General features: G+C 48.4%; 1 protein-coding gene across 1 annotated transcript in view; it reads left to right on the forward strand.

The window, feature by feature from the left end:
- Positions 1-19848, forward strand: part of LOC134791329 (myosin heavy chain, non-muscle) — a 97142-nt gene that overhangs the window by 74164 nt on the left and 3130 nt on the right. The window contains exons 9-27 of the mRNA XM_063762345.1: positions 70-240; positions 599-766; positions 1045-1191; positions 1437-1686; positions 2461-2694; positions 6988-7158; positions 8870-9032; positions 9375-9513; positions 9672-9803; positions 9916-10081; positions 10518-10621; positions 10919-11047; positions 11469-11717; positions 12059-12229; positions 13029-13283; positions 13673-13792; positions 14237-14386; positions 14964-15146; positions 16714-16877. Of these exons, the coding sequence (XP_063618415.1) occupies positions 70-240; positions 599-766; positions 1045-1191; positions 1437-1686; positions 2461-2694; positions 6988-7158; positions 8870-9032; positions 9375-9513; positions 9672-9803; positions 9916-10081; positions 10518-10621; positions 10919-11047; positions 11469-11717; positions 12059-12229; positions 13029-13283; positions 13673-13792; positions 14237-14386; positions 14964-15146; positions 16714-16877 (3266 nt within the window). The remainder of the gene's footprint in view (positions 1-69; positions 241-598; positions 767-1044; positions 1192-1436; positions 1687-2460; positions 2695-6987; positions 7159-8869; positions 9033-9374; positions 9514-9671; positions 9804-9915; positions 10082-10517; positions 10622-10918; positions 11048-11468; positions 11718-12058; positions 12230-13028; positions 13284-13672; positions 13793-14236; positions 14387-14963; positions 15147-16713; positions 16878-19848) is intronic.

Consider the following 19848-nt stretch of genomic DNA (forward strand, 5'->3'; position numbering starts at 1 on the left):
GAGGAGAGATCTATCTAGCCATCAGATAAAACAGTCGACAATCCACTAAGCTTTAACCCAACATTTTAGGTGAAACCTCTCCTAGAAGTGACGAAGCAGGAGGAGAAGCTTACGCAGAAGGAAGACGAGCTCCGCCAGATCCGCGACAAGCTGGACACACAGATGAAGCGCTGCCAGGAGTACGAGCAGAAGTTCCAGCAGGCCAGCGCCGAGAAGACGCAGCTGGCTGAGCAGCTGCAGGTAAGATCTAGTAGTAGTGTACTTTTCTGGAGGTGATGAAACAGGAGCTGACGAGCTCCGACAGATCCAGAACATGCTGGAATCCCATCGCCATAAGGTCGAGCAAAATTGTGAGATAAAAAGCAGACTCAAGATATCTACTTCTACTTGTTTTCTTTTTTTACTCTGTACAGGTGTAAGATGTTACCAGAAAGGTTTTTAACACCTTTACATACACGATTTGCAATTTAAATGTAGAAACTTATCATTAGTCATATCTAAAGCTCCGAAATCCTGTAATCAACATCGATAATATGCTTATTATAATATTTAGTGTAAGATTTTCATGTCACCATAATCCCTTATTCTCACTATGCAGGCGGAGTTGGAGCTATGCGCCGAAGCGGAAGAATCGCGCGCACGCGCAGCGGCCAGGAAGCAGGAGTTGGAGGAACTACTGCATGACCTGGAGGGCAGGATCGAGGAGGAGGAGGAGAGATGTAGCGCGCTGCAGCAGGAGAAGAAACGGTTGCAGCTTAACATTCAGGTATGTGTTGAGAGATCTCTGATTTCTACAAAATTCTTTTTTGACAGTCTGGGTCTGGACATCTTACTCCGACACGGCCATTCTGATTTACATCTCGTCCTCTTGTGTATTCCTGTATTGTAAATGAAACTGTTTCACTCGTCAGGAAAATCCTTTTAAAATATGGACGAGAACTCATTGATATATATTTTAAGACTAAATCTAGATTTATCATAAGAGACAATCACTTAGCCTATAAAAGAAAATGCTTACAAGCTAACGAAAATTTATTCATTCAGGACCTCGAAGAACAATTGGAAGAGGAAGAGGCGGCGCGGCAGAAGCTGCAACTGGAGCGAGTGCAGTGCGACGCCAAACTGAAGAAGTTGGAAGAAGACCTGGCGCTTAGCGACGACACCAACCAGAAACTCGTCAAAGAAAAGAAGGTATGTATATGACACCTACTTCGATACTGTGAATACACGCTAGAAATATAAGTTACTTAATGATTAATTTTGTGAGACCATTACCCGCGACTGATCTGACTTAATGACACTTAGTCAATGTAAAACCATTTCTATAATGTTGTTTTTGTCGTCCTGCACAAAATGATGGAAATAGTTGTGTATATTCATGCAAATCGATTGCCCTCTGGTCCCGTGAAACTAACATCAACAATTTCACCACACAGATCCTAGAAGAACGTGCCAACGACCTTTCACAAGCGTTAGCCGAAGAAGAAGAAAAGGCTAAACACCTCAGCAAGCTAAAGGCGAAGCAGGAGTCTGCCATCGCTGAATTAGAAGAAAAACTGCTTAAAGACCACCAGCTCAGGCAGGAGGCGGATCGCGCTAAACGCAAGCTGGAAACTGAGTTGCAAGATGTCAAGGAGCAGCTGGTTGAGAGGAAAGCGCAGTTGGATGAGCTGCAGATTGTGCTTGGTAAGTTGTTGGTCAATTTTCTAGTGTTTACTCAAATAGGAGTATGTAGTAGAGAAATGTAAGGACCATCAGCTCAGGCAGTAGGACCGTGCCAAGTGCAAGCTGGTGCTGACTACAGAATAAGGAACAGATCGAGAGGAAAGCGCAGTTGGGTGAGCTGTAGATTGTACTGGGTGAGTTATTACTATTAGTAAACCCAAGCGGGTTAAGGTGGGTCTCCAGTTGACAGTTGCTGAGTGAACCTAGCATCATGTTCTATCGAAATGTGGCTGTCTTTTTATGCAATGTGATGGTGAACACGGTGGTGTCAACTGAAGACCAAGGTCTTATTCAAGTTGAATTTACCATTGCTGTTGTTGTTGAAGAGGAACTCGAGGACTACTGGCAGAGGTTAGACTCGGTCAGTGCCAAGGCTCATCTGAACACGGGAACCAATTGTGGAGTGAGCTATATGCTTCGTTCTTTGTTTATCATTTGGGTTTGATGAAATATGTGGTTTATCGTAATATAATATTTTCAAATATTATTACAATAAATAATAGTACTAGGTGCAGAAGATTCACTCTCTAACAAAACGCGACTGCTAGGTACGATTAGGACAGATATGACCGCTAGGTGGCGCAAGCGCCACGCGCGGCCTATGGCTAGCCACTAAAATTGGTGTGGGACGGATGTACTTGTAGCTACTTGTTGCGACGCGACGAAATCGCGGAGTGAGCCACGCCACGCCTGATATTATATGAATGTTTGATTGTTTTTTTTTGTTTTGAACAGCGAAACGCGAGGAGGAGCTGGCCGTGGCGATCAGCCGCGCCGACGAGGAAGGCGCGCTCCGCGCGGCCGCGCAGAAGGCGGCGCGCGAGGCGGAGTCGGCGCTGGCCGACGCGCACGAGGACCTGGAGGCCGAGCGCGCCGCGCGCACCAAGGCCGAGAAGCTGCGCCGCGACCTCAACGAGGAGCTGGAGGCGCTCAAGAGCGAGCTGCTCGACTCGCTCGACACCACCGCCGGTGAGTACAGTCAGCGGCAGAAGGACCTGGAGGCCGAGCGCGCCGCGCGCACCAAGGCCGAGAAGCTGCGCCGCGACCTCAACGAGGAGCTGGAGGCGCTCAAGAGCGAGCTGCTCGACTCGCTCGACACCACCGCCGGTGAGTACAGTCAGCGGCAGAAGGACCTGGAGGCCGAGCGCGCCGCGCGCACCAAGGCCGAGAAGCTGCGCCGCGACCTCAACGAGGAGCTGGAGGCGCTCAAGAGCGAGCTGCTCGACTCGCTCGACACCCCCGCCGGTGAGTACAGTCAGCGGCAGAAGGACCTGGAGGCCGAGCGCGCCGCGCGCACCAAGGCCGAGAAGCTGCGCCGCGACCTCAACGAGGAGCTGGAGGCGCTCAAGAGCGAGCTGCTCGACTCGCTCGACACCACCGCCGGTGAGTACAGTCAGCGGCAGAAGGACCTGGAGGCCGAGCGCGCCGCGCGCACCAAGGCCGAGAAGCTGCGCCGCGACCTCAACGAGGAGCTGGAGGCGCTCAAGAGCGAGCTGCTCGACTCGCTCGACACCACCGCCGGTGGGTGCAGTCAGCGGCAGAAGGACCTGGAGGCCGAGCGCGCCGCGCGCACCAAGGCCGAGAAGCTGCGCCGCGACCTCAACGAGGAGCTGGAGGCGCTCAAGAGCGAGCTGCTCGACTCGCTCGACACCACCGCCGGTGAGTACAGTCAGCGGCAGAAGGACCTGGAGGCCGAGCGCGCCGCGCGCACCAAGGCCGAGAAGCTGCGCCGCGACCTCAACGAGGAGCTGGAGGCGCTCAAGAGCGAGCTGCTCGACTCGCTCGACACCACCGCCGGTGAGTACAGTCAGCGGCAGAAGGACCTGGAGGCCGAGCGCGCCGCGCGCACCAAGGCCGAGAAGCTGCGCCGCGACCTCAACGAGGAGCTGGAGGCGCTCAAGAGCGAGCTGCTCGACTCGCTCGACACCACCGCCGGTGAGTACAGTCAGCGGCAGAAGGACCTGGAGGCCGAGCGCGCCGCGCGCACCAAGGCCGAGAAGCTGCGCCGCGACCTCAACGAGGAGCTGGAGGCGCTCAAGAGCGAGCTGCTCGACTCGCTCGACACCACCGCCGGTGAGTACAGTCAGCGGCAGAAGGACCTGGAGGCCGAGCGCGCCGCGCGCACCAAGGCCGAGAAGCTGCGCCGCGACCTCAACGAGGAGCTGGAGGCGCTCAAGAGCGAGCTGCTCGACTCGCTCGACACCACCGCCGGTGAGTACAGTCAGCGGCAGAAGGACCTGGAGGCCGAGCGCGCCGCGCGCACCAAGGCCGAGAAGCTGCGCCGCGACCTCAACGAGGAGCTGGAGGCGCTCAAGAGCGAGCTGCTCGACTCGCTCGACACCACCGCCGGTGAGTACAGTCAGCGGCAGAAGGACCTGGAGGCCGAGCGCGCCGCGCGCACCAAGGCCGAGAAGCTGCGCCGCGACCTCAACGAGGAGCTGGAGGCGCTCAAGAGCGAGCTGCTCGACTCGCTCGACACCACCGCCGGTGAGTACAGTCAGCGGCAGAAGGACCTGGAGGCCGAGCGCGCCGCGCGCACCAAGGCCGAGAAGCTGCGCCGCGACCTCAACGAGGAGCTGGAGGCGCTCAAGAGCGAGCTGCTCGACTCGCTCGACACCACCGCCGGTGAGTACAGTCAGCGGCAGAAGGACCTGGAGGCCGAGCGCGCCGCGCGCACCAAGGCCGAGAAGCTGCGCCGCGACCTCAACGAGGAGCTGGAGGCGCTCAAGAGCGAGCTGCTCGACTCGCTCGACACCACCGCCGGTGAGTACAGTCAGCGGCAGAAGGACCTGGAGGCCGAGCGCGCCGCGCGCACCAAGGCCGAGAAGCTGCGCCGCGACCTCAACGAGGAGCTGGAGGCGCTCAAGAGCGAGCTGCTCGACTCGCTCGACACCACCGCCGGTGAGTACAGTCAGCGGCAGAAGGACCTGGAGGCCGAGCGCGCCGCGCGCACCAAGGCCGAGAAGCTGCGCCGCGACCTCAACGAGGAGCTGGAGGCGCTCAAGAGCGAGCTGCTCGACTCGCTCGACACCACCGCCGGTGAGTACAGTCAGCGGCAGAAGGACCTGGAGGCCGAGCGCGCCGCGCGCACCAAGGCCGAGAAGCTGCGCCGCGACCTCAACGAGGAGCTGGAGGCGCTCAAGAGCGAGCTGCTCGACTCGCTCGACACCACCGCCGGTGAGTACAGTCAGCGGCAGAAGGACCTGGAGGCCGAGCGCGCCGCGCGCACCAAGGCCGAGAAGCTGCGCCGCGACCTCAACGAGGAGCTGGAGGCGCTCAAGAGCGAGCTGCTCGACTCGCTCGACACCACCGCCGGTGAGTACAGTCAGCGGCAGAAGGACCTGGAGGCCGAGCGCGCCGCGCGCACCAAGGCCGAGAAGCTGCGCCGCGACCTCAACGAGGAGCTGGAGGCGCTCAAGAGCGAGCTGCTCGACTCGCTCGACACCACCGCCGGTGAGTACAGTCAGCGGCAGAAGGACCTGGAGGCCGAGCGCGCCGCGCGCACCAAGGCCGAGAAGCTGCGCCGCGACCTCAACGAGGAGCTGGAGGCGCTCAAGAGCGAGCTGCTCGACTCGCTCGACACCACCGCCGGTGAGTACAGTCAGCGGCAGAAGGACCTGGAGGCCGAGCGCGCCGCGCGCACCAAGGCCGAGAAGCTGCGCCGCGACCTCAACGAGGAGCTGGAGGCGCTCAAGAGCGAGCTGCTCGACTCGCTCGACACCACCGCCGGTGAGTACAGTCAGCGGCAGAAGGACCTGGAGGCCGAGCGCGCCGCGCGCACCAAGGCCGAGAAGCTGCGCCGCGACCTCAACGAGGAGCTGGAGGCGCTCAAGAGCGAGCTGCTCGACTCGCTCGACACCACCGCCGGTGAGTACAGTCAGCGGCAGAAGGACCTGGAGGCCGAGCGCGCCGCGCGCACCAAGGCCGAGAAGCTGCGCCGCGACCTCAACGAGGAGCTGGAGGCGCTCAAGAGCGAGCTGCTCGACTCGCTCGACACCACCGCCGGTGAGTACAGTCAGCGGCAGAAGGACCTGGAGGCCGAGCGCGCCGCGCGCACCAAGGCCGAGAAGCTGCGCCGCGACCTCAACGAGGAGCTGGAGGCGCTCAAGAGCGAGCTGCTCGACTCGCTCGACACCACCGCCGGTGAGTACAGTCAGCGGCAGAAGGACCTGGAGGCCGAGCGCGCCGCGCGCACCAAGGCCGAGAAGCTGCGCCGCGACCTCAACGAGGAGCTGGAGGCGCTCAAGAGCGAGCTGCTCGACTCGCTCGACACCACCGCCGGTGAGTACAGTCAGCGGCAGAAGGACCTGGAGGCCGAGCGCGCCGCGCGCACCAAGGCCGAGAAGCTGCGCCGCGACCTCAACGAGGAGCTGGAGGCGCTCAAGAGCGAGCTGCTCGACTCGCTCGACACCACCGCCGGTGAGTACAGTCAGCGGCAGAAGGACCTGGAGGCCGAGCGCGCCGCGCGCACCAAGGCCGAGAAGCTGCGCCGCGACCTCAACGAGGAGCTGGAGGCGCTCAAGAGCGAGCTGCTCGACTCGCTCGACACCACCGCCGGTGAGTACAGTCAGCGGCAGAAGGACCTGGAGGCCGAGCGCGCCGCGCGCACCAAGGCCGAGAAGCTGCGCCGCGACCTCAACGAGGAGCTGGAGGCGCTCAAGAGCGAGCTGCTCGACTCGCTCGACACCACCGCCGGTGAGTACAGTCAGCGGCAGAAGGACCTGGAGGCCGAGCGCGCCGCGCGCACCAAGGCCGAGAAGCTGCGCCGCGACCTCAACGAGGAGCTGGAGGCGCTCAAGAGCGAGCTGCTCGACTCGCTCGACACCACCGCCGGTGAGTACAGTCAGCGGCAGAAGGACCTGGAGGCCGAGCGCGCCGCGCGCACCAAGGCCGAGAAGCTGCGCCGCGACCTCAACGAGGAGCTGGAGGCGCTCAAGAGCGAGCTGCTCGACTCGCTCGACACCACCGCCGGTGAGTACAGTCAGCGGCAGAAGGACCTGGAGGCCGAGCGCGCCGCGCGCACCAAGGCCGAGAAGCTGCGCCGCGACCTCAACGAGGAGCTGGAGGCGCTCAAGAGCGAGCTGCTCGACTCGCTCGACACCACCGCCGGTGGGTGCAGTCAGCAGCAGAAGACAAGCAAACAAACGAGCCTTAAAGCACAGCCGCAAAATTTTATCAAAAGACTAACGAAATCTCGATAACATTAATTTATATATTTTTGATCTTCATAACTTAATCTAAAACGATATTTTCCACCAACAGCTCAACAAGAGCTCCGCTCCAAGCGTGAGCAAGAAGTAGCAGTTCTAAAGCGAAGCCTGGAAGAAGAAGCTACTACCCACGAGAGCTCACTGGCTGAACAGCGGCACAAGCACTCTCAGGAGCTGCAGCAGCTCATGGAACAACACGAGCAGATCAAGAAGGCTAAAGCTGGTGAGTAACAAATGGTAACACTCTCTGACCATCGGTAGTCTTTGCAATAATGCGGATTGTCATATAATCTGTGCAAATGATGATAGACTTTTTTTCATGACTCTTTTATAGTGGCTCTGTGAGCTGTAGACCTCGTGAACCTTATTAAAAAAAAATCGAAACGAACCTTCACTTTCGCTCGGTCAATTAGGTTGAACATGGGTCACGTATGGTTTTGTTTGGGATACGAACCCGTTACTATTTTGAACTGTATAAGTATCATCAGAGCAATCTAAAATATTGGACAGTAAGGAGAACATACGCTCCCAACAATACGAACGTGTATAGAGTTAGACCAAGAAAAGTCTGCAGCGATTATGATAGCCCACGCAGTGCAAGTGTTATTTATACGTCATAATTTCATAGAAGTTTGAAGTTTAAAATGATACTTGCACTGCGTGGGCTATCAAAATCGCTGCAGACTTTTCTTAGTCTAACTTTAGACATGTAACTTACTTTCTTCTACCTAGCGTTATCCCGGCCTTTGCCAGGGTCCGCTTTCCTACTTGCCTTTCTCCACTTTGCGCGATTCTGGGCGTCGTCTCGTGTGAGCCCGTTTACGCTCATATCGGCTTTCACGACATCAAGCCATCGCTTTTTTTTCTGCCTTGTAACTTACCTTTGTTCTTGTCTCCGTTCATTCGATATTCATTGCATCTGAGTCTTCCTAAAATCATACCTATAAAATCAGGTCCAACAAAAAGAAGAAACCTTGATAAAATGTTAAATGAAATTTTAATTCTGGAATAAAACCTTCCTTTCAGCTATTTAAACTTTTTAGCCTCTCCAATCACAACCTTTTTTAAACTTTAGTCTATGTCAACAACATCTGACACTGACACTCAAATCAAACATGTTCCATTTATAACATCATCAACGTCAAACTTTTCGAAGCTCTACATTTAATTTCTGATAAATAATTTATATTTTTAAACCATGTCCGGCGATAAAAGACTAAAGAACGGGAAGTTGGAAGTGTACAAGGACGATGCGATGCTCTGCAGTGTGACCGAGTTCCCGTTGGAGGAGGGGCGCTCCTTCCACTTCGCTAGGGATTATTGGCAGAGTATATGTTCGCCTCCGGAGCCCGGGAAGACTTCGCAAGCGGATGCGAACCGTGTCCACTGTGAATAACTTTCGTTACCATTTGTTCTAGTGTATTTGAAAAAAAAAGTTAACTGTTTATTTAACACAACAATTTAGAAGGTTTACAAACAAAACTATTATTAATTAGATAGGGAATGTCTTGGGTTTAAAACATACTTCAAACTTGTTAGTGGTTTACATGCCAAGGAAATAAACGTATAGAAACGAATTGATCTGATCTGAAAAATCTAATATTTCAATCACTGTGTAGTTACTTTGTTGTATAGTTTCAAAGTGTGAATGAGGTTGAAAGTTTTGCCAATCGATGGTCTGCTATACCGCATATAAAGCATAATTTATAATACCTACCATTCTACTTCGTTATTTAAAAAGAACGCCACAAAAGCAAGCTTAAGAGTGTTTACCGCATAAAATATCTAATTTAGCTTTCTCTTTCTTCTCCGTTCCTATTTCTAATAATAAAAGAAACAAGTTACTGACTGCATTGACAAAGCGATAAACTTTGATATATTTTAAGTTTTGTTTTGTCTAAACTATGATATGTAACCTCCATGGTTTGTTTCAGGCCTTGAGAAAGCCAAGCAAACCCTCGAAGCAGAGAATGCCGACCTAGCCACGGAGCTGAAGTCAGCCAGTGCGGCGCGAGCAGAAGGCGAGCGCCGCCGCAAGCAGGCTGAAGCACAGCTGGCTGAACTAGCCGCTAAGTTGCAGGAGAACGAGAGATCACGGTAAGAGATTCTATGTGGATATTCAACACGAAAGGATTCCTCCTAAATATAATCATTCAACGGAGATGAAATTATACTTTACAAACCCATTGCGTAAATTTTTAACACGACAAGTTGTATACGTCCACATACGTGGTGGTGGAGTAGCTTAGTATGCTTAAAAGTACTCGATAAAAGCATAAATGTCAAGAGTGTACTTTACGTACAGATTATCTTCAAAAGACTCGATGTAGATTTGCCTATTGAGTGCGTCACCATGTGCAGCTGTATGTGAGTTTTTATTTTAATGTTCATGTGTCATGTGTGCCCCATATGTGTGTTATAACAGTCGTTTTTTGCCAGGGCGGAGGTTCAAGAGAAATGTGTGCGACTGCAGAGCGAGGCGGAGCAAGCCCTAGCACAGCTGGAGCAGGCTGAGCTTAAGGCCTCGGCCGCCGTCAAGCAGGCCGCCACCATCGGCGCGCAACACGCCGAGGCCCAGGTACACTCCTTTTGCATTTGTAGAAAACATTATTTTTGGATTTCTACGAAATAATAACTGCAGTTATTAATAGTTTCGGAAGACACACAGCGTAAAAAAAGCTGGCTTTGAAAATCCACATCTGTAGCCTGTAGCCTATAATTCCATTCTATTTCCAGGCCCTACTGGAGGAAGAGACGAAACAGAAGCTAGCCCTGCAGACGCGCCTGCGCAATGTGGAGCAACAGCTCGAACAAGCCCGCGATCAGCTGGACGAAGAAGAGGAGGCGAAGAAGAACTTCGAGAAACAGGTAACACCGATTACGAGCCGATTTTTAGCCTGACTAGGATGTTACTTAAGAAAGCGGAAAATAAAAGCGTTGTTATCCGGAACACCAATTTTAGTTTTAACTTGTTTATCAGGTCGCCGCCCTCACTATCCAAGTGGCTGAAGCCAAGAAGAAGGCGGAAGAGGAAGCGGAAGCGGCGGCTATATTGGAAGAAGCGCGCAAGAAGCTCAGCAAAGATATCGAGGCCCTACACCGACAGATCGACGAGCTGCAGCAGGCCAACGACAAACTTGACAAGAGTGAGTATTTACTATGGTTTGATACATTATCAGATCGGGGCTCTAACTGTCCAAGTGGCTGAAGCCAAGAAGAGGGCGGAAAAGGAAGCGGAAGCGGCGGCCATTTTGGAAGAAGCGCGTAAGAAACTCGGCAAGGACATCTAAGTTTTTCGTTTTCTGGGTCGGGACCCCTTGAGGCTTTGTTATGTCAGTCATTTACCTGTGGACGCATTCATTATCTTCCAAGAGATATTTCGGCTTTTAGTCACGGCTCTCTAAAAGAGATTGACATTCCTATCCAAAGGGGAAACTCTGCCTTATTGGGATTAGCTCGGTCATTGAAAAGTGACTACTAAATGTCAAATGATTATGTTGACGTATGTCAACTTGCACATTTTGTCAAGTCTATTGCATTTTGAACTGGGTTCAATTCTAATATTATTATTGTGCTGTTTAGGTAAAAAGAAGATCCAAGCGGAACTGGAAGACACAAACATCGAATTGGAAGCGCAGCGTGGCAAGGTCATGGAACTCGAGAAGAAACAGAAGAGCTTCGACAAGGTATGCCATTCCGTTTTAATCGGTTGCAGTTTGTAGTTAAACCTGTTAAACAATACCACCCCTTGCGCTTTAAGTAGCCTAAAGACCATAAACCCATTCGAGAATAAAAACAGTTGAATTATACCTGTTTATTATACGTACCGAGCGCATTATCTTTCGTATCATAATGGAACTCGGAATATGCTAGGCGACCTAATAAAATTGCACTTAATTTATAAAATCTCAAGTTTTATTTAAAGTAAGCAGATACTTAGATTTGTTGTGTGTACACGTATTTGTAATGTTTATCCCTTTCAGGTGGTGGCGGAGGAGCGCGCGGTGGCGGAGCGCTACGCGGCCGAGCGCGACCAGGCGGAGCGCGAGGCGCGCGACAAGGAGACCCGAGTGCTCTCGCTCACGAGGGAACTGGACGATGCCGCTGAAAAGGTACCTTTTCCTTGCCTACTTACTAAAAGCCACGTACCTAAACACTATCTAAAGTTGTTAAAACCTCAATTTCATTTTAACTTGTACTTTAAAGCGCGTTTTAGTCGTGTTTCAGTAACGTCTAACCGACACATTCCTGACAAAATGTATATATTGACATTCACCGTCAGTTTTGTGACGATTGCTAACCGGCCGTTGATGGTACACAGTTAAGTGAAAATGCCCATTTATACGCTCCGCACGAGCCAGCCCTGTCACTTGCACGGCTTCGGCATATTGGAGCGCAGATCAACTAGAGTGCCCCTATGGTGCCCCGCACATGCGGTGTCAACTTTCCTAGCACTCAAACATTTGCGTAAAAGTAGGACTTAGGTATATGTAACCTTTACGCAAATATTTAACCCTCTACTTTACCTTACAGATCGAAGAACTAGAACGCACGAAGCGTCTCCTACAGTCCGAGCTCGACGAGCTCGCGAACACGCAAGGAACCGCCGACAAGAACGTGCACGAGTTGGAGAAGGCGAAGCGAGCGCTCGAGTCCCAGCTGGCTGAGCTCCGGGCCCAGAATGAGGAGATCGAAGATGATCTGCAGTTGACTGAGGATGCTAAGCTGCGTTTGGAAGTCAATATGCAGGCCATGCGAGCGCAGTTCGAGAGGGATCTCCAGGTGAGCATTTAGTTTATTTACTGGCGCGGTCGGTAGGATGAAGTAAGCGAGCGCTCGAATCACAGATGTCTGAGCTCCGAGCCCATAATGAAGAGATCTAATAGTCTATCTATATTGTATTGCTGTAGTTTCAAAACTGCTCGGGCCCGTGGGGCCTTTCCACGGCTTAAGGGCTAAGAAAGTTTATTGGCGTAGTCGGTAACGTCTAGTTCACCATTGAATCTAAAGATTCTTCATTATTCGTGTGTCAAATGCAGTGTAAATGCTATGCGTATCATGTGGTAAGTCAACTGAATGCTTCAAAGTACATGAAAATCTTAATGCTGTACCTCTAATTTCAGGCCAAAGAAGAGCAAGGAGAGGAGAAGCGACGCGGCATCGTGAAGCAGCTCCGCGACTTGGAGGCGGAGCTAGAAGAGGAGCGCAAGCAACGAGCTGCCGCACTCGCCATGAGGAAGAAACTCGAAGGCGAGCTCAAGGACGCCGAACAAGCACTACACTTGGCCAACAAGGTAACATACACGGATAATGTAGTATACAGATATGCCTACAGTTGTCAAATGTCAGTACTGCAGGCGTGTTATAGTTTATTCCATGTGACAAAATAACCGTCACTTTTTAACACCGCGCGATTGAAAGTGACGGACACCGTATTATCACGCTGTCATGTAGATAAGAACGACCGTAATATCCGTACTGGACAACCTAATATTAATCTAGCTGATGTAATCATTACCTATAGTTTGAATTTTTTAGCATTAGAAATAAGGTAAACAATCTTGATGTGTCTTTTAATTCAAAAACACATTTTAAAGATAAGTTACGGCAAATATGTAACAATTATGAATCTAATACGATCATTTTATATTCTTCTGCTTTCATAAGTATTAGGTACTGATTTTTAAAAAGCGTTTTTCAATGGGGTTGGCAACTGTCAAAGGTTTGCATAGATGGCGCCATCATAGCTTGCCCCTTTTTCTATGAGATTTGGCTTAAAGGGCTGGCATCCAGGGTATTAAAAAAACAAAAAATTGACATAATTCTAGGGATTGACAGGGCAAGCTATGATGGCGCCATCTGCTAAAAACTTCGACCGGCCAACCCCATTAAAAGACATGTCAAGATCGCTTACCTTCTTTCTAATGCAAAAAAAAAACGAACTATATGTGGTAACTGGGACTGTTCAAGTTTTCTACTAAAGATATCAAAAGTGCGATCCTAATGTTTTGCACTACTTTCTCTTTATTTGTCGATGATAATTGCTAGAAAATTTGTTCTTCTGAGAATTGATTTATAAATAATTTTGTACAGGTGAAGGAGGACGCCACGAAGCAACTGAAGAAGCTCCAGCAGCAACTGAAGGAGGCCGTCCGCGAGGCCGAGGAGGCCCGCGCCGGCAAGGAGGAGGCGTGCGCGGCGGCGCGCGAGGCCGAGCGCCGCGTCAAGGCGCTCGAGGCCGAGGCGCTGCAGCACGCCGAGGAGCTCGCCGGCGCCGAGCGAGCGAGACGGCAGGCCGAGGCCGAGCGGGACGACCTGCAGGACGAGGTCAACAACACCGCCAGCAAGGTATCATCACTACTCTCATAAACCATAACTTCATAACACTAGCGGAAACTGAATGTAATCTCGCTCACATCCCTGACCGAAAGTACGACAACTATCCTGACATATAAAGCCGCGATTTCACCAGTGCGCGGCTCTGTGCGGCACAAGCATTTATTGTACTGAATATGAAAACGTTAAAAACGTGTCATTGAAGAGTTCCGTTCTGGTCTTCACAGCAGTTCCACTTCACCAAATGGCAATGAGTTCACATGTTTTTTGTATTATAAAATACAAGAATCACTTAGTTAAAAATAACTAAGACTTGGAACGACAAGTTAATGCAGTGGTAAACTCGATAAAAACTTAACATCTACTTGTACGTTAATTTAATATTTGTATATTATTTTCAGAGTACACTTCTAGTAGACGAGAAGAAACGGCTGGAAGCGCGGATAGCGGCGCTCGAAGAGGACCTGGACGAGGAGCAGTCCAACAACGAAATACTCAACGACCGCCTTAGGAAGGCACAGGTAAGGGTGGTATTCTACCTGTCCCATTTCTTTGTCCAATGTGTATTTTGTCTCACATTTTGTTTAATGAGAGAGAGTGAGACCCAATGCACAAATAATGGACAAATAAATTGGATACTCATATCGTAAACTAATTAGAAGCTTTTAACTAACCATCGGTGGTCCCTACTTCGTTACAATAAGGTCTACGAGCGGCAGGTTTCTCAGGCATAAGGTACTGCTGACTGTACTGCGTGATACGCGTCCATTCCACGCCGATAAGTCAGGAAGCGTCCGAGTAGTGTTAACTACTTTTGCTGTAAGTCCCTACGCGATTTTAAAAAGATCTTCGGGTTATGAGAAAGTTTTAGTTTTCGGGTTTTCTTTTCACAAACTTTAAGAGATCAAAGCAAATTTTCTAATTACTTATGACATTCCCACTCATCAATTTTTCTAATGTTTTAGAACCAAATTGATCAAATCACCATGGAGCTCGGCACAGAGAAGTCCGCCACGCAGAAGCTGGAGAGCGGCAAGCTGGTGCTGGAGCGGCAGAACAAGGAGCTCAAGGCCAAGCTGGCCGAGCTGGAGACTGCACAGAGGACCAAGACCAAGGTAACATTGTCACACTTAGGGTGGTATTCCACCTGTCCAATTTTATTGCGTCTCACTCCCTCATTAAGCAAAACATTGGACAGATAGAATACCACCCTTAGACAGAAGAGGTAAAACATGTTCTGGACAATCTCAGCATTTTAGATCTGACTAAATTGCCTCTAGCGAACCACTCGGAGACCCATCGCAGGTTTTGCGAGCAGAAAACCATTTTTAAATATTTATTTTCACAAAAAAGCACTAGATTTGTAGAGCAGTACCTAGTCACACTTCCATTTACTTATTATTTTACTATGCTACGCATTTATTCATCAAATGCATACATTCTTTTTGGGTTCTTATATATAACTAGCGACCTGCCCCGGCTTTGCATGGGTTACACAAAACCTTAACAAATTATACCTACACCTAAACCTTCCTCAATAATCACTCTATTGATCAGTGAAAACCGCATGAAAATCCGTTCTGTAGTTTTCAAGTTAACATACATACACACAAACAGACAGACGCGACGGGGACTTTGTTTTATATGGTGTAGTGAAGGAAATACGAAAACTAATATCATATGTGTTTCCAGGGCGTGATCACCTCGCTAGAGCTGAAGGTGGCCAACCTGGAGGAGCAACTAGAGGCGGAGTCGCGCGAGCGCCTCGCGCAACAGAAGGCGTCGCGCAAGCTCGACAAGAAGATGAAGGAGCTGGCCCTGCAACTGGACGAGGAGCGCCGCCACGCCGACCAGTACAAGGAGCAGATAGAGAAGGTCACTGTCACACTAGTCACATTCTAGGGTCCACACAGAACGAGGAAATTGCCGCGTGAAGCAGCTCGGTCGGTGGAGACGTGCCTCGCCCGAGGCAATGCGGCCAAGGCATGTCTACACAGACCGATCCTCTCGCGCGGCAATTTCCTCGTGAGGCAGCTCGTTCTGTGTGGACCCGCCTATTGAGGTATAACCACAAGTGTACACAGTTAGTTTAATTGTCAATTAAAATTGAAACATTAAATATATATGAACGGGTCACTCACATATTTTAAGTCAGCACGTGTGTGTAACATGTCGAGCGTTTTTCGACTTAAAATACGTGAGTAATCTTGGAAGAAAACCAGCCAAGGGAGCAAGCCGGATTTAGAAAGAATTTTTCTACAATCGATCATATTCTAGTCATCAAACAGATAATAGAAAAATGCCACGAATATAGGCTGAAATATTATGTAGCATTTGTAGACTACAATAAGGCTTTTGACTCCCTTAAGCATGACGAGATATGGAAATCACTTAACACAGAATTATAAAAGAAATCTACTCAAACAGCACGGCTAGGATCAAACTAGAGCGAACAGGCAAGGAGTTTCCTATAAAGAAAGGTGTCCGTCAGGGCGATCCCTTATCACCAATAGTTATTTGTTTTACAAGGGGGCAAAGTTGTTGTTTAACCGCTCGTGCTAATATTGAAACCCGAGCAAGCGCAAGATTCCAAAATTGAACCACGAGCGTAGCGAGTGGTTCGAAAAATGGAATCTTGAGCGTTGCGAGGGTTTCAAAGCACGAGGGTTAAACAAAATTTGCCCCCGAGTGAAACAAAATTTTTCACCACACCAACCCGAAGCAAATATTAAATGTAAAATATCAAACAAAATCAAATCAAATCAAATCCAAATGAATGTTATTAAATATTTATCATCCAAAATCATCATTTAAAAGTCAATTCTACCAGCAAACATAAGAAAACAACTCAAAATTTGCATTTGATTACTTTGCCTCACATGTGAATAAAATGCAACTTTGCTATCAGCTTTTGAAGTGCAAAGTAAGCCTTTCCGAGCTGGTGTGGTGAAAAAATATTTACTGCCGTCCTGGAAAGCGTGTTTAGACGCATGAATTGGGAAAACTTTGGTCTCAATATTAAAGGCAGAAGAGGCCTACGTCAAAGGACGAGTTGAAGTCAAAGTTATAAAACCGAATTAATATATACTACCAACTGACTTCAATAATAAAGGCTAATTACAATTACAATTATATTTAATATGTCTGTGTCTCACGGAAGTTTTGTTATTAAAATTGAAACAGATTACCGAGCAAGATACATGAGAGACGAATCAAGCCGGTCAAAAAGATATCCTTAATCAAGACGACTCGATTCTGTAGCTCGAATAATTTTGCAAACATATTTTTTTTTTGGTCGAATAGCTCTAACCGCCTTATAAGTATACAACATCCATGGATGCAATGCATCTAGAAATGGAATTAAATATAAGTTTATGGCAGATAGTTGTGTTCGAATCGAACGTAGGGAAAAGTTCTCTAAAGGATGTATGTGTTTTTACAGATGAACAATCGCGTGAAGGCGCTCAAACGCCAGCTGGACGAGGCGGAAGAGGAGGTCCAACGCGAGAAGGTCGGGAAGCGCAAGGCGCAGCGCGAGCTCGAGGACATCCTCGAGACGCACGAGACGCTCACGCGCGAGTGCAACAACCTGCGCAACAAGCTGCGGTGAGTGCATCCCTCTCTGTCTCGCCTGGCCTGGCACACGGTCTGATGATCTGTCTATTTCTCGCGTCAAAATCTTGGACAGCACGCGGTTGAATGACCAAAGTTTTTCTGCCTTGGCGATCGTACTTGCCCAGCGGAGCGTTCGGCGTGGCGGGAAGCGGTAAAGAGCTCTATGCAGCGTGCACTCCGTCCTAAGACTCGGGCTGCTCGGTACGTTTGTTTAACGAACGCCTTTTGGCGTTTGGGCTCCGCTCGAGCGTCCACTCCGTTCGTAACAGTTGGCCCTCCGTAAAGATGGCCACCACGAGTGCTCCTTCTTTCCTCTTGGACAGTGGCTGCAGCTTTATGAGGATGTCTAACGCACGCTGTGCCTAGGCACAAGTGTAACGGCACGTTGTGACCGAGGATCACAAGAATTTCTTTAGTTCACCCCATGCACTTTGGTGTTGTCCCTTTTCTCTTCTTTGTAGATTTATGCAATACCTTTAATTTCTCAGCTTTTTTTTAATTTTATTTTTGTTACTACTACTGTGGGTTGTAAAGTCAATGGCACTAATATTTTGTTTTATAAATTGCAAAGACTAGTGAAAAGACACAAAATAACATTGCACATAACTTTTCTTTGTCTCTTATCTTATTTGAATTAATGAAGTTAATCCTTCAATGTTGTAGTATTTAGTATTGATGTACAAATGATAACCCTTAGTGTGGCAAGATGTGTGTCTATTGCTAATCAAATTTGAAATTTAATCAATTGTCACAAAATGTCTTATATCGACCGAGATATGGACCGTTATCACTAATCAGTTAGTATTGTTGTATAAGTCTAGTGAAAATAACCGTGAATCATTCAAAACCGTTATTGTTACAAAATGATAATTCAAATTACTCAAAACTAACGTTTGCCACCTTAAGGGTTATTATTCAAGACATATTATTTAGTAATACACTTATACTTGTGTTTTTTATCGTATTAACGTAATATTTCTGGAAATATCTAGTACCCTAGCAAAGCCACAAGTGCAATAAATGTTAATCAAGTGAATTTCTCATATAGAGCATTGTAAACGATATTTATACGGTGCGTCCAGATCTAGCGAACGTGGCAAGCCGTTCGCGGAACGCGAGCAAATCCTTTCACAATTGGTTTGCGAATGCCGCATTCGGCCAATCTGGACGCACTTATCCTTTTTATTTGCATTAGAGGTCCTTAGTTTACACATGTGTATAATGTCGTGTGTTGTGTGTAGACCATCGCGCGACGAGTCGCACTCGGACTAGGATGCGGTAACTGTACAGTAAGACTTGGCAATACTATGGTGATTACAGCTTGCCATGCGGTTAACCACGGCTTGTGCTGGTCGCAATACTTGGCAAAACAGTGAGAACTATGATGATGAATTGATGATAAGTTTCACGTCAGGGCCTTAGCTAATTTTCTAGTAAAATTGCTTTCGCCTTTTTCCTTATTTTTATATAATTAAATTGATATCTTTTAATGTCTTTGCCAGTGTTGTGAATAACGCTTATTTTTAGGCTTAAAGACTCGAGCCCTCAAGCCTCGTAAGTCTTGAAGACTCAAGCCTCGTAAGTCTTGAAGACTCGACTATATTTGAGAATTGTATTTATTTATTTTACGCGTATGGATGTAAGAAATCGTCTTTGCCGTCTTTGAGGCGTTAAGCCTCGAGAGTCTTAAGGGTTAAGGGTCTTTAAGCCTCGAAATGAGCGTTATTCACGACACTAGTCTTTGCACAATGTGAATAGAGGTTCACCCTTCGAAAAGTAGGACCGTATTTGTCATCATTATTATTCACCATTAATTTTAATTATAAGATAAAAATGTCTAGTCAAAATGATGCCAAATTTGAAGTTAAACGGCCTATAACGTCAGAATTCTATCGTCATATAAGTCATCTTAGTCTTTTGTTTTGCCATACAATATTGTCGATCCAGCATAATGTTCTATGTCTAAGCTTACGCATATGTTTTAATAACTGCCTACGGATAATTTTCACATTCACGAGTGCTAGCGTTTATTGCTTGACTACAGGCTACAGCATACGTTTCTTTCAAACTCACCGGTTAGAAAGAGTTGGGTGCCTGTACTCGCAATAAACAGCAAGCCATTGATGAAATCGGTGGTAATAAAATCCTTTCAAATATAGTGACGATTTGTAGCGGTATGTCTAGATTTTTCAAATGCGCCAATATTGTGACATTCGTGATTCGCTCGCGCGAAGCGAGAAACGGGCATTGGCGGCGTGTTTGTCCGATCTGGACACACTCTTCATTAAACTCTTCTTCTTTCTAATTTCATTGCAGTAGATTACAAGTGCCTCTTTATTCGTGTCATTATATTTGTGGGGGTCTTTGTTACTTCGTTAATAAAAACACATCAACTTTGTCATAATTTAGCATCTAAAAAGAATGTTTGTTGTGCCGTCTTTCCATGATCACTTCATGGGCAAAACCCATATCATTGTGTTGTTTGGGTTTGATCTCTTTGTCATATAGTCAAATCTATATGATGGCGATTTGACACTTCATTTTCATATTTAGAGTTTTAATGTATTTAGACTAACAAATAGTGTAGGTATTAAACTTCCCTTAAGTATTTTGTCTAGTAGCTTTTACACTATTTACTAAAATTGCAAGTAAAGAATAAATTAAATAATAATCTCGATAGATGTTAATATTCCAGTAATTTTTTAGAGGTACAGAAAGAGGGGCCCACATTTATATCTCTGTAACTAACTGTAGCGCCAAAAATCGCAAACGTCGTAAACTTGTCGCTTTCCTTCCAACGCAAAAATTTTACAGGCGCAATTTTATATCTGATGTAGCGAATTCGCCATTCGCGAAAGTATTGCTGACTGCTCGCATGCCTTTTGAAAACTGAAAACCGTAGGTGTAGCTCAAGAGCGGGGCGACAGTATCACGCCCGGGAAATAAACTATACGTCCCTCTC

The sequence above is a fragment of the Cydia splendana genome, chromosome 6 (genome assembly GCF_910591565.1).
Source record: "Cydia splendana chromosome 6, ilCydSple1.2, whole genome shotgun sequence".
Lineage (NCBI taxonomy): Eukaryota > Metazoa > Arthropoda > Insecta > Lepidoptera > Tortricidae > Cydia > Cydia splendana.